Here is a 15,342-nt window from a genome sequence, read left to right as displayed (position 1 = left end):
GGAGATATAAAGAGAAACCATCCCTTGCCTTTTCCAATTTATTATTCCTTTCTTCAAACACATATACTTTTAGTGACTTACTCCAACTCTTTGACCTCATTAGGAATTGAATTTCAGAATATTTCAGATATAATTTTCTCTATCTTTATTTCCTATTGGTACCACATATAACTATACTTTAGGATTTTATTGCCAATTTTTAAAAATGATTGCCTTTTTTTTTTTTTAACTTAATGGTTAAGTAGAGGCACAGAAAAAGACAAATTAATCTCAGCTTTCAAAAGGCATGGAAATAGAACAGAGATCATTGGGAAAAATGTATACCCATGTTTGAACACCCATATTCTCAGCATAGCATCTTTTACTTTTGATTCAAAAAGGCAGGTAAACAATTCATGGACTTACCCAGATACATTTGAAAACTTGAGCCACTATGTTTCCTTCTGGAGGTGGTTTTTTGTACATTTTGCTTCCCATTGCAAACACAACTGCAGTTGATACATAAACAAGGTTCTTAGCTTCTCATTCAGTATGTCAGTGCAAAGGGCAGACTGCTAAACTGTGGGAGTGACTGGCAAATCTCATAAAGAGGTAACTGACTTACATTTACTGACTTTGGGGTTATAAAAATTACAGGTGCCAAGAGAAGATAAAATGGTCAATTATTAAGAGAGAGATCTGTTAAGACTTTCATGTAATCACAGAAATGGAAGTCATTTTTGACTTCTTACTCTTCTTTCTCCATCTCCGTATCTGAAATGTTACCACCTGTCACTGATTCTCTTTCTTCAATGCATTGCCTGTCTGCCCCTCCTTTACATTACCACTGCTACCACTCTTGATTAGGACTTCACAGCTTCTATCCTAGATTATTAAAATGGACACCAACTAGTTTCTTATTCCCTAATCTCTTCCTTCTCTAATCGGATGTTAAATGTTTCTTTCCAAGATCTACTTAATAAACTCAAACTCCTGGCATGAAAGGCCTTCCCAAAGTCATTATTATCCTGATGGTTATTGCTATCACTACCATCTATTGAAGGGTTATTATTATAAAGTTGGTAAGCATTTTACATATTAACACATTAAGTGATTTAACCTGCAAAATAGGTACTAATACCCCCATTTTACACACGAAGAAATTGAAGAGTAAAGAAATTAAGCAACTTATACAAGGTTACACAGCTGGAAGTTGCCAGAAACTGCATTTTTGACGTGAGGCCTCACTCAAAAATCTATGCTTTTAGTCACTATAAAACATCTCATTCACTAATTCTTGCATCATACACTCACTCACTGTACAAGGGAATACAAGAAAAAAATACAAGGTCCCTATCCTCAAAGGAGCACACTTCTACCTATCATTTCCCAATTTATATTTTACTCTTCTTCTTTAGGCATCCTATGCTCTAACCGGTATCCATCATTCCTACAAAAAATTCTATTCTATACTATTTCTGTTCTTGCGTTCATTCCATTTTCCTTAACCTGCATCTTTATCCTTTAATCACATCTCCACAGATAGTTTTAGGTGAATTTTATTTTGTTATTTTTCCTTTTATTCTCCAGATTAACACTGAGCTGGTATTACTTTTATTACTATAAAATAATAAGTTTTGTGTTTCTTAAATTTTATTAAGTAAAAATCAGTGAGAAGGTACTCTACCTTGGTACCTTCCAGGAGGTACTTTCCTCCTTAACATATTTCCTAGCTCCAGTGAGATTTTCTTCTAATAAATCTTCTGCTAAAGATGCCTTTCTCAGTGATCAATAGCATTATCCATTATCCTCACACATCAGAAGGCATCTTTACTTTACTTTTACTTCATCTTTACTTTTACTTTACACACATCTTTACTTTTCTCTCCCTTAACTTTCTAGTATCTCTCCATTCCTCTCAGTCACATTCACTCTACCACTTTTCTTTATACATCCTCTCAGTTTCTCCAAAGCTTCTCCAAATAGCACACTTTACCTACAATAGCCTTCTCATCAATGATCAAAATAATGGTTCAGGGGAAGAATGCTAATCCTGGGAGTCAAATGGGCAGATAAAGAGGTACCTAGACAAGAGGAAAATTTTGGATGGGAAATAAACTAATCCTGAAACTAAGAATGATTCTAGCAAGAGACTGGACACCTCGGGAATGCCGATTGCAATAGTGACAATAGAGTGATAAAAGGAAAACTATGTAATCCACTAAGGTCACACTTAAATTTCAAGGCCACTTAACTAAAGAAGATGAGTAGGAATTTTGAAATTCTCTACTATCTACTACCTCTAGTACATGATGTTGCCTCTTACTTAACAAAGAAAATAGAAACCTTCAAATGAAACTCCCTCAACTTCCTGCCACCAAATCTACTAATTCCTGTATCCACACTCATTTTCTCCTCACTCGATTTAGGTGAAGGTGATGCTTCTCCTCCTGTCCAAAGCTTTCATGTGTGTTTTCATATTCATTATACTGTCTTTATCTATATGTTCAACATCTTTCTCTATTGGATTCTTCCTAATAATATTTAAACATGCGCAATAATCTCTCTTGAATCCATGTCACCTTCCAGCTATAAACACTTACTGTTTTCACTTTCTTACCTCTTATTTACTTCCCAAACTACTCTAATCCCTCTTCAGCTTCCATCAATCTATTATAACTGATATCACCATATCAATGAACTCCTTGTTGCTAGATTTAATAGACTTTTTTTTATACTTATCTCAATTTCCCACTCAGTAACATCTGTCACTCTGAATGAGTCCCTTCTTGAAATCCTTAGTAGCTAAGACAGCACTGTTACCACTTTGGCCATTCCTTCTTAGTCTCATTTGTGAGCTTTTCATCTTTGCCTGTCTTTTAAATCCTGGTGCTTCTTGGGGTTTGGTCCTAGGCCCTCTTTCTACCTTACCTTTATTAGCACTTAGTTATCTATCTTCATAGTTTATTGCTACCCATATATGAATGACTGCAGAATGACTGCAGATACAGGCCAAATTTTTTTTTCAGCTCTGAAACCTGTATTTCCCAATGACTGTTTGGTAACTCCAATTAGATGTTTCAAGAACATCTAAAATACATGTTGAAAACTAAATACAACATTGCCCCAAACCTATCTACCTAGTTGAGCACTATCCACCTAGTTGCTCAAGTCAGAACCCTACATTTAATTTTGACTTATCTTCTCTCTTACTTCACATTTCTAATCATACCAAAGTCTGCTAATTATACCAGGGCCTGGACTAGGGTGAGCTAAGTGAGGTACTCACCTCAAACACAAAATTTAAGGGAGTGCCAAAAAATCAGTAGTTAAAATAAATATTATCCTTGTTTCACCCCTAACATAATCTGTTTTCCACATTATAGAATCATCACTGAAAAATAAATATGCAACAATCATGCTTCTATTCAAAACCTTTTTGGGGATCCCCGCTGTCCCTCATGATAAAGTTCTAACTAATGAATTAAAAGGTCTTTCATTATCTGGTTTCTGCCTATTTCTCCTCTTTATCTTTCTCATTTATGCTCTAGGTAATCTGAATTACTTCAAGGACTTTAAACATGTCATGATATCTCTCACCTCCTGGTCTTACAGATACCATATCCTCTTTCTGTACAACTTACAATTTCTTCTTTGATTAATTGCTTTTCATCCCTTAGGTCTTACCTTTTTACAGCCCTTAACATCTTAATCAGACATCCCTTCTATGTGTTTCTAAAGCTTTCTCTGTACTTTCCCAGTTGTTATATTGATCATACTACATTGTACATTCCTATATACTTGTCTGTCTTCCTCTCTATACTGAACTATATAAGTTCTTTGACAGCATGAACTCTGTAGCTATGTAATTCACCAATGCAACCCCAGTACCTAGCACAGAATCTGGCACACAATAGATTCATTAAATAAATGTTTGTTGAATAAATGAAATTAATTAATTAACTTATAGTGAAGGGTCAGAGAATTGAGTTATTTATTAGCACCCAGCAAACTGAAACCATTGACTAATAATGACACCTAGTACTTGTTTAACATCTTATAATTGATAACACATTTCACTTACATCATCTTTGTTGATCTTCATAATTACTGTGATATGTAAATATTATTGTCATGCAATGATCCAGAGGAGAAGACAGTACTAATCAGTGGAAAACCATAAAAATACTTGGGAAAATACTTTGCTTTGAATGGAGAAGGAAGCAGAAAATATATTATCGCAGCTCTCCTGGAATAAATTTCCTTGGCATTGGGAACTCTGAGTATTACTATCAGCCTCCCTGGTAGAAAATAATCAGACTGAACAGTGAGGCTTTGGGCTCTTTTTCCTCTAGTGAGCTCTTTCTGTGTTTGGACTGGATATCTTCCAGGGGGGGTGTCACCCTGAGGCTCAGAGTGAGAACAGGTTTCCAGGTCAGTGATTAGAGACAATCATGCCCAAGTTTCCCCTTAGGCTGCATAAACTAAGGAACACCACATCCTTCTTCTTCAAAACTGGGTTCTCAGTAGTAAAGAGAATGTCACTTGATCTAGGTTGCCTTAGTTTCCATCTACTTATCCACCTCCTCTTACTCTCTTTTCTCAAGGGCAAACTCTTTGGGAGCATTGCAGAACAGGGCCAGAATAGTTAAACTTAGAAGCTGCTTTAAAAGGCCCAGAGAATTAAATGTCTTCCAATTACAAGATAAATATCAGATAGAGTAAACTAGTTTGAGAGAGAATTAATTACCTTCCTTGCTTCCTTACATATTGTAGTGTAGAGCAGTGGATCACAACCTTGACTATACATTAATTAGAATCACCTGAGATACTAAAAAAATTATAGACACCCAGGCCCCTAGTTGGTCCTCCATGGCGTCCAGAATTGGCTCTTTTTAAAGGCTCCACAGGAGATATCTTATCAGTTATGTAACCTTGGGAACTTTTTAAAAAACTTTCTGGACTTCATTTAGACTCTGTCTGCAAAGCTGGCTGGGTGTGGTAGCTCATATCTATAATCCCAGCACTTTGGAAAGCTGAGGCAGGAGGATCGCTTGAGGATGGGAGTTTGAGACCAGCCTGAGCTATAACATAATGAGATCCATCTCTACCCAAAACTAAAAAAATTAGTCAGGCTGGAACCTCCTGGCCCTAGCTGAGGCAGGAGGATTGCTTAAGCCCAAGAGCTTGAGGCTGCAGTGAGTTATGATCGCTCCACTGCACTCCAGCCTGGGTAACAGAGCAAGACCCTGTGTCAAAAAAAAAAAAAAAAGAAAAAAAAAGACTCTATCTCCAAAGTCAAGGGAAATCCTCTAAAATAACACTTTCCTAATAGGGTTGGCATGAGAATTGAATGAAATAGTTTGTGCAAAGTGCTTACATTGTGCTTACATGTAGCAGGCATCAGCGATTATCAGTTTCCTTTGCTCCACTACACTTACCAAGTGCTACCACCATGAGCAATCCTGGAACTCCAAAGGCTAATGCATAACAGTCTTCTCCAAAACACTGCACATCTCCTAAGGAAAATGGGGGAGGGAGGGAGAATAACTCTGAATCTTGAATCTTTGATGCTTTATTCTACAAATCCAGGTTCTTGAGATCATAAACATAGCCATCTTCCTTCCTCCCATCACCTAATCCATAATCCTTCTTTTGAACCAGACAAATAAAAACTAAAATAAATTCTCACAGATTTTCAAACTCTTGTGAAAGGAGAAGGGGGGACAGCAGGAAGCCTTGAACAGCTTTTTGGCTGGCCAGAGTAAAGCCTCATACAGCGCCCCTCAGAAATGATCCTAACCTCTCAGCATGGGTGTGACAAATGTAGAAATCAAGCTCCCTGCATTGATGGAGAGGTAGAAGACTGAGAAGTATCTAGTCCGTTCCTCTGCCTGTAACAAACAGGATAAATCATCAGTGCAATGTGACTTCTAGCTCCATTCCCACCCCCATGTTTAGATTCAGAGCTGGAGGTGCATACAAAGAGATAGATTCAGATATTGCCCCCATGGTATCTGAACATCATATTAAATATTTAAAAACATGGCTGAATGACCCCAGGCAAACATTTACTCAGCTTTCAAACTCCAGTACAAGCAGATTTTACATTTTTTTACCCCCTTTACCTGGGCAAAAATAATCATCCTATCTTCAGTGCCACTACTGTGTCTTATACATATCATTTTACTATTAATATTAATGTCTTTGCATTAAATGTGGTTTCTTTCAGCAGGTTATGAGTATCTTTAGGATAGAAATTGTACCTTACTCATTTCTGTTATCCCCAGTACCTAGCACAGCACCTGACATATATTGGGGACTCAATAAATGTTTATTGACTGTATTAATTAAGTGAAAGACTGAGCTAGATAATAGATTTTGTGGTAGGAGTGTGTGGTAGGAATAGGACAAGAACATAGGACAGTGGAGTAAACTGTTGATCAAGCAGATAGTTCACCTAGTGCTTACGGGGTATCTGCCAGAGAGTATAAAAGGAGATCAGCGGGCTTAGAAGTGGCTGGCAGAAACTTGGAGGTGGGTTTTTTTCTATTAATTGAAATATCTTTGTGGTGCTATTACTAACTAAAACAACTTTTAAATAAAGTTGCCGATGGTACATCTATTGTGTATTGCCGTGCTTCATTCTGACACCTCAGATCTTCTCCTTACACATTAGAACAATCAGTCCTTCCTCATTTTCTATTTACAGTGTGTTTTGCTTCCTCTTCTGTTTTCTATTTAAACCTTATTCCAGTCATCTAATTTGCATAATTCATATACTCAGAATCCCACTTGCCAAAAGTCAGTTATTTCTCCAAAGTCAATTAGGATCTATGGACCCTTGGACAGATAAAGAGTATAAAATAACCCAAATGATCTGAAAGGTAAGAGAAACACAGGAAGACAGGACAGGACAGAGAGAGAACAGAGGCAGAAAGAGATAGCAGGCTCTATGTCAGAGAGAGGGTAGAGGAGGAAAGTGGAGGGAGAGAGATAGAGAGACCAGGGTTTGGGGAGGGACTAGGGGAGACAGAGACCAAAAAAATGACAAACACGTATAAAAGAGGGAATAGATACATGAAGACAGACAAAAAAGAAAACTGAGAGCAAAAGAGAGGAAGCCAGAAATGCTGACTGATCTCAGAATAGACTATTTCCTTGCCCTTGACTATTTGTCACTGCTTCCTCATACGGGCCCATTTTTACCTCACCTATATTATATTATTTTTTCCCCATTGACAATGGAAAGTGTTTAGGAAAAGATGGAATGATCAGCCAGGCAAGTTCATCTACGTAAATGCACTGTGTTACATTCCAATTAGTCATTTCCCTCTTGCTTCGAATCTCAAAGCTAGAGATACTTAAATCATCTCTACACTACTCATTATCTCCCATTCCCCAAGTGCTTACCACATTTCTTGCTAAATATCTCAAGTAAGAGTAAACTCATTACTTCCAATTCTGTTTGCAGTTTTTTCTTCCATCAAGCAAACTGTTGACTTCCTGGAGCTTTCACTCACTGATCTTAGAGTTAATCTTTGACTTCCTTCCAATATCTATAAGCAGTTATAATATTCTCCTTGATCCTTATCCAGGCTAAACATCCCCATTTTCTTCAACCTTTCTTCATAAAACATATCTTTTAGTTCCTCCACCACCACCACCCTGGTCACTTTCCTTTGAATGTATTTCAGTTTTTCTCTCTAATAATGACCAGTATTTAGCATTGCACACAACTCTTCAGATAGCAACTGACCAGTGGATTACTTCAATCTTAGCAAATGGGTACCTGACAGGTACCCTTTTAATGCTGGCTCTACATTCTTGAAAATACAGAAATTATAAGACTCTTACATGTATTTCTTCAAACTGGTCTCCACCAAAAGCTGCCACACAGGGTTTGATACCTCCTGTCCCCAAAGCTATTAGACTCAGGCCGACCAATGACAGGACTCTGAAATGGAGAGGTGAGGATACTAACTGTGTTACTAAATACAACTGTAGAAATGAACTCTAGCATTGCAGAGGGGAAAAAATGTATACAAGGGCAAAGATTCCCCTTACATTTCTACCTTGTAGGCACTTTCCATTTGCTTTCACTCCTAGGAAATATTTATGGGCACTTACCATATTTATGACCCTTGAGCCTCTGCTAGAAAGTACACATTGCACAGGGAGATTTTATTCCTGGTAGTTTCATTTACTCCTTGTGTGCACAAAATGGAAGCAGATATTGAAGGAACTTCAGAGCTAACACAAACCAGTGTGTTTTAGTCAAAGGGACACATCAATAGAAAGACCTTATGTAGGACCCTGATCCCACATACACTTACTAACCAAAAAATAAAATGTTCAAATTCACCATAATTAATAAAGCAGTGTCAAAGATTTTTAATGGCACACCAATAAGAAAGTATCTAATATTTATTAAATTTTCAAATAAAATTCCTACCTCATAGAATAAACACATGTGTAGGCACATTATAACATAAATATATATGACCTTCTTCCTGAACACCAATAATCCTCCCTACCTACTGAACCAACAGATATCAGAATTTACCAAATGCCTCTAGCACCATAAATGTAAATAACAACTGGAGTATATGGAGCTACACATAAATGAAAATATTTCAAGCTTTGAATTTGACCTCTATAATGTATCATAAGGAAATATTACAGACATTTTTTAACCTTGGTGAAGTATACATGCATAGATGAATGAATAGGTAAAGGAATATGGAGGGCATGAGGGTTTTCATTATTTTCAAGCATATGAAGAGGGTACTAACTAGGCATTCTACAAGTCCCCAAAACAAATGAGCTTAGACAAAGTAGGAAAGAGTTCAACTGTTTAAAAAACCTTTTTTCTTAACCAGTTGGGTAATAACATTATAGATTGGAAAATAAAGGAACATCTCTGGTTAGAAAATAGAAAGTCATTTGTAATGAATGCCTGAAACATATGCCTGTCTAATGGGAAAAAAGTAGTTGAGTTGATTCCATGATTTTTACTCACGTGTGTACCACTCTTCCCCCCAGTATTGGTAAGGCAGCCAAGGACTTGACCACATGCCCAAGCACATAGACCAGGGAGAGATAGATGATTGTCCTGTTGAGAGAGTTAAATTAGTCAGTCTGAAAACAGAATTCAGAGACTTGAGTAACACAGACTCAGGGTTCATACTGTTCTCAGTGTGGGGATAAATGGAGGAGGACGAGGAAAAGGTGGAGGAGGAAAGAATTACCTGGAAAATGCAAATAGAAACAATAATGGTGAATGTAGCGAACAGACTAGGAAAAGAGAGTGCAGTTCTTCACCCTGTAGTGTTAGAGGTAATAGATATTCTCTTTAAGTTCCCATTTTATACCTACCCTCTCCTTTTCCCGACCCTTCACTCCACACATGCACAGAGTAATACTACTTTTGTACACTTATGATAGGAATGAGTGGATTGGTAGCAAAATGACAATGTTTTAAATTAGGAAAACCAGTAGAACAGGATACTTTGACCTGAGGTGCTTTTCTATGAGAATGTGTTTTGCTCTAGAAGGCAAGAGAAGACGAGGACAAACTCTAAGTAAACAGGAATGGCTAACACAAAGAACTTTCTCTAAATCCAAGAAGCACTGGGATTCATGCAGTTCAGCTTCCTAAAAAAAAAAAAAAAAAAAGAAGAAGAAGAAGAAGAAGCAGCACTAGGATATATATAGAGATAAAATTACCTCTCAGGTTCATCCTGGGTAACTTGGACACTTGAGTTAATTGTAATCCCCACCACAGTTTCCTCATGGACAAGTTACCAGCATTAAGAAAGGAGCCAGGAACTTAGAGCAGACTGTCCAGTGATAAAAATATGCAGTTGGTAGGAACTTCCTGTTGTGTTTTCCCAAGGAACTTGAATAGCAAATAGAAGGTTGAAGAGCAAGGAATTCCAGTAATAACATATAGACAGATACATTGAAATATGGTACACTGCAACATATACTTCCTATGTGTATTACCATACCAAATTCTCTTAAAATATAAGTAGAATGTTAGTGCTACAGTGAACCTTGGAAATTATATAGTTTACATACGTGACTTTGAAGTGTTAAATGCTAAAGAATATAAAGAATAGAATGGAATAAAAGTGAGTAGATGCCAAAAATCATCTCAGAACGTGGATTTCTCATTCTAAATGCCTAATCTTCTTAGGTTGGCTTTGAAGGGCATATAATGACAAGTAAGGGATAAGAAGTTCAGCAACTAATCCAGGACTAATTGACATCAGGGAAGGGGGCAAGATTTCTCAAAAGGCTTTGTATAATAGTATCTTCTAGAGAAAATTCTCTTTGTTATAATAAAAAGAATAAAGAGAAAGAAATGCAATAAAAAGGAACAGAAAAAAGGTTATCATGAACCTAAAAGAGATTATCTATGTTAGATCATTAGAAAGAAGAAAAACAACAACAAAAGGGTTCTGAGCTGGAATGATATAGTCTGGGTAGTAAGATAGATCAGTAGCTAGTTGTTGGACTGAATGAATGAGAGAAGTTTAAGTAGGTTAGCAGAAAATAGGTGAATTTCTAAGCAAAAGCCTCATAGGAAACAGTCTAGATAGGAAAGATGTAAGAGAGGAATCTAATGGCAAGAAACTGCAACAGAAGGAGAAAGAAGTCAAGAGAGACTTGAACACTCTGGGTCCTTAGGATCATAGTTATCCCAACCACAGAACATGGAACTGGTTTAGGTTGAGTTGACCAATCTCCCAATTTTACAAATCAAGAAACTGAAATCCAGAAAGGTCAAGTGACATTTCTAAAAAGTTATATTTTAATTGATATCAGGGTTAGGCTTAGAACTTCTACTTTCTAACTTATAGACTAGCATTCCTTTGGTTTTATCATGAATAAGTTAATGTGGAAAAAGGAAAGGGATGAGGAAGAAGTTATAAATCTAATTTCATCATAAAAATATAAAAAGCCAGAGGCATTTTTAATAAGAGCTTAGGAACTGAGAAGGAGGATTTACAGACACAGAGAATGTGCAGTGATGGCAGAGAAGGAGATTTTACATGAAGAAAAGGTTAGCTCTGACCAGAAAGAAAAGAGAGAGAAAGGACATACTAACTACTCAGAGAAAGAAAAAGGAGATGTGTATAGAGGATACCCAAAAGCATAATAAACACATTTAAGAGAGTAGTTCTAAGTGATTGCCAAGGTCAAAAGCCCAAACGGATAGGCATGTGTCATAGGGTATAAAAACTAGGAACTATGACTAAAAATGTTTTTCTCTCTTAATAGCAACTTGGCACTAAAAATAGCATCCTGGCATGTAGTTGACCCTCTCAGTAAACGTTTATGTAAAACATGAAAAGCCAATATACATATTTAATAATTTTTGTTTTCTACTGTGTACCTATTGGTTAGTCTTTTCTGTGTGTAGCCCTGAAGGAAGCCTCACTTCTCTCCTGGCATAGGGAGTTCCTTACACAAGAACCAGAGACCTTGGGTGCTCATTTACTTTTAATAAAGCTATGATATAATTCTGGGAAGGATTTTTAATAGAAGTTGTTTACTAAATTCAGAATATTGTCCCTTCAAGGTTTGAACAATCTTTCTAATGCTATAAAAGGATTTTCACCGTCAAGACCACATATGAAGAAAACTAAACACACACATACACACACACAGATAGAGACTGACTAAGGCAGAGGAACATATAACACATTGACACATTAAAGATGGGGAAGAACTTACAGTTCAAAATATAAATCTATCTTATTTTCTAGTAATTAATGAAGAAGGCTGTAGATTCAAATTAGAGAAGATAGTAAAGGCCGAGACTGCTCATTTCCTGATTTTCTAGCTTAAGGAAATCAGAAATAAAGTATGGTGGATGAGTAGTTTTAAGTACTTATTTCCTTTGGTTGCTGTTATCTTATCTGTATATGTGAACACACACACACATACAAACACATGTCTAGGGGAGAACAAGTTATCCATCTTTTCTCTAACTCATTTCTTTATGAAAGAGATGCCAATCTCCCCCAAGAGTTGTGTTATTTAAAAAGCAACCAAAATCCCTACAAAAAAGTAAAAGTCATCTTCATGCTTGTCTATATCCATCTTCAGTCTTGTGCCTACATTTGCATTTGAGTGTTTGAGAGTAAATGAATGTATTAATTCAAACATTTATTATGGGTCTGCTGTGTACCAGGCACTGTTTTAGGTACTATGGATAAAAATATAAATGATTTTGTCTTCTAAGTATTTGGAAGAAGATATCATATTCATATACAAATAATTATAATAAGATAGAGTTTGGTAAATGTCATATGAGAGAAGAAAATAAAGAGTTCAGAGAACCTTAGATTACTCCTGGACAGTAGTAAAAGGTGAGGGAGCAGGGAATATTTCATAGCATAGGTGGTATTTGAGCTTCACTTTTAAGGGTTTGCACAAGGGATAGGGAGGTAGGGGATTCCATGAAGTAGCAACAGTGCAAGCAGACAGGGAAAAGAGATGTCACTAGATATCGTTAGGGAAATATTATTAATATTTATTTTTTATCCAGTGGCTACTCTTGAAAGAGAGTGAGTATGACAATAGCACAGAAAGGTAAGTTGATGTAAGATTAGTAGGCAGTGATTTAGTCCCCAGAAATTTTTGAGCAGAATAGTAATTTGATTAGAAATATCTTTCAGGAAGATTAATCTGGCAGTAGCCTATGTGCTTATTTGTAGGAAAAAGATATAGGAAGCAGCAAAAAACATCTTGGGTGTCCATTTCAATATCTCAATTTAGAGGCAATGAATACTAAAACTAAAAGGGTGGTGGCAATTAATGACAGTGGATTTAGTGTTGAAAAAAGATAAATGTGAGATATAGAAACAGAATTGGTAGACTTTGATATCTGAATGGATGTGGGAATGTAGAACATCCAGGAAAAAGAACAGGTTTGAGAAATAAGGATAAGGTGGAACATCTAGAAGGTGAATGCCAATATGCAGTACACCGGAGTTTGAATGAGAGGTTATGACAGAGTTTGAGGAGCTATCTGCATATAGCTAATATCAAAACCACAGAGCTTGCTAAGGGAGAATTTGGAGAAAAAGAAGAGGGTGAAAGTTACAACCTGAGGGAAATGTTAATACTCAGGAAAGAGTGAAGTAAACAAGAGACAGAAGAGAAGCCAGATAAAACACAAAAATGTAAAAGGAAGAATGTGAGAAAATACAATGTTAGAGAAGGCCAGGAAGTTTTAAGAACATAGGAGTAATAAACAGACTGAAATGTTAAAAACAAGGTCAAAAGGAATAAGAATTTATAAAAGACCATTGGAATTTATTAACAAATAAATCATTATCAGTAGTCTTAGGGAGTAATTTCAATAGGAAAAAAAGATGATTTATATTATATCTTCTTGTACTTACTATACTATGTTCTGTATTAAAGCTATCTGAATGTAAACAATGTAAAGCAGGTATTTTATATAATTCATCTCTTTATCCTCCATGATTCTTTAGATAGATAGAAGGTGCTAAGTAAACATTATTGAATTAAATTGGATATAATTAAATTAAATTTAATTGGATTCTATTAAATTGCATTAGATTATTCTGCCATTAAGAAGTGATAATGGGCCGGGCATGGTGGCTCACGCCTGTAATCCTAGCTCTCCCGGAGGCCAAGGCAGGCGGATTGGTCGAGGTCAGGAGTTCAAAACCAGCCTGAGCAAGAGCAAGACCCCGTCTCTACTATAAATAGAAAGAAATTAATTGGCCAACTGATATATATATAAAAAATTAGCCGGGCATGGTGGCGTGTGCCTGTAGTCCCAGCCACCTGGGAGGCTGAGGCAGCAGGATCGCTTGAGCCCAGGAGTTTGAGGTTGCTGTGAGCTAGGCTGACGCCACGGCATTCACTCTAGCCTGGGCAACAAAGTGAGACTCTGTCTCAAAAAAAAAAGAAGTGATAATGAAGAGAAAAAAGGGCAAAATTTTGTGGTAATGATAATAAGAAAAAGAAGACAGAAAAAGAGTGTCAAGAAGAGTTTTGCTTGTTTGTTTAAAGCTATTAGATATTTACATCTGCTTCTAGGTTCAGGAAAAGACTGGCTTTGAGGGAGAATTTGAAGGCAAGAAAGGGGAATATTTAGGGCACAGAAACCCTAGGGAGAGTGATCTAGGTGATGGTGATCATATATAAAAATTCACCAAGCTGAACAGTTAAGACTTTTGGTCTTGTGTGCTTTATGTAAGTTATACCTCAATAAAAATAAATTAAAAAAAATAAAAATACCTCAAGGATTAAGTCTAGGGCACAAGCAGAAGTGGTTGTTATATTTCCTCTGATTAGGCAGGAAGCTATTGCTCATCAAATTCTGAAACTATATTTCTTCCATCTTAAAGGAATTTATTTCAAAAATAAATAAAGATGTTATTCCATGTATGTGAGTCTTTATTCTATAAATGAATAAATAGATCATGGCTTATACTGTCTATTCTGCACATAGTGCCAACCCATCTGGATGAATTAGTGAGTACTACTACATATGTGGTGAACATAGATCTCAGCCACCCACCCACTATTCCTGTCTCAAGTCAACTGTTCAGTACTGAGTTGTATCTGTAGATATAGGTGCTTATTAAACACTTTTAGGACAATGCATATATATAGGCCAAAGTAAGATATAAATCAGAGTTTACTAAAGAAGACTCTTTAAAACACTAGGTCCACAAAATACCCTGAAAAAATATACCATGGTCAAATTAGTTTGGGAAATACTACATAATAGAATCTTCTCTTGAAGATTTTACATATTAGCATGTTAAAGGCTGTAAGAAGTTATACAATAAGAAAACAGTAAGGAAATGCTAATTTAGACAAATCCATGGATGAAAAGTCCATAGAAAATAACTGGGCTATGGGTGTCCAAGATCCATCTCTCATCTATAAGGATAATGTTATAGGGGACAACTATAATATTATACCATAATATGTCTCTTGGTGCTAGTTTAGGGACATAAAAGATACTGAACTGAATGGACCATTAGTCTAACCCATGATAATATATATTATATTCTTAGGAAGGAAACTACAAAAAGAGATTAGAGAAGAGAAATAGATGGTAAAAGAGCTGAAAAGAGGGACTCATAAGAAGATACTGAAAGAATTGGGAGGATTCAATCTAGAAAAGAGAAGGAGAAAATGTCAAAAAGCTACATAAAGGTCTCTAAAATTATAAACTTGCTGGTGGGTAGCACTCTGAGAAGAGAACAAGATTTGATCTTAAACTATACAAAGGAAGATTAAAATTAGATTTAAGCAGTAAATACCTCTTGACTGAAAAAGATGTGAAAACACTGAAAAAAC

General features: G+C 36.2%; 1 protein-coding gene across 2 annotated transcripts in view; it reads right to left on the bottom strand.

Annotated features, from left to right (window-relative positions):
* The window catches only part of SLC15A2 (solute carrier family 15 member 2), a 32,369-nt gene that overhangs the window by 13,959 nt on the left and 3,068 nt on the right, over positions 1-15,342 (bottom strand). For both annotated transcript variants that reach the window (XM_012780517.2, XM_012780518.2), the window contains exons 4-8: positions 9,002-9,094; positions 7,837-7,936; positions 5,783-5,873; positions 5,421-5,498; positions 406-488 (exon numbers count right to left, since the gene is read on the bottom strand). In XM_012780517.2, coding sequence (XP_012635971.1) covers positions 406-488; positions 5,421-5,498; positions 5,783-5,873; positions 7,837-7,936; positions 9,002-9,094 — 445 coding nt within the window. The remainder of the gene's footprint in view (positions 1-405; positions 489-5,420; positions 5,499-5,782; positions 5,874-7,836; positions 7,937-9,001; positions 9,095-15,342) is intronic.

This window comes from Microcebus murinus, chromosome 1 (assembly GCF_040939455.1).
Source record: "Microcebus murinus isolate Inina chromosome 1, M.murinus_Inina_mat1.0, whole genome shotgun sequence".
Lineage (NCBI taxonomy): Eukaryota > Metazoa > Chordata > Mammalia > Primates > Cheirogaleidae > Microcebus > Microcebus murinus.
This window is presented reverse-complemented; position numbering and strand designations above follow the sequence as displayed.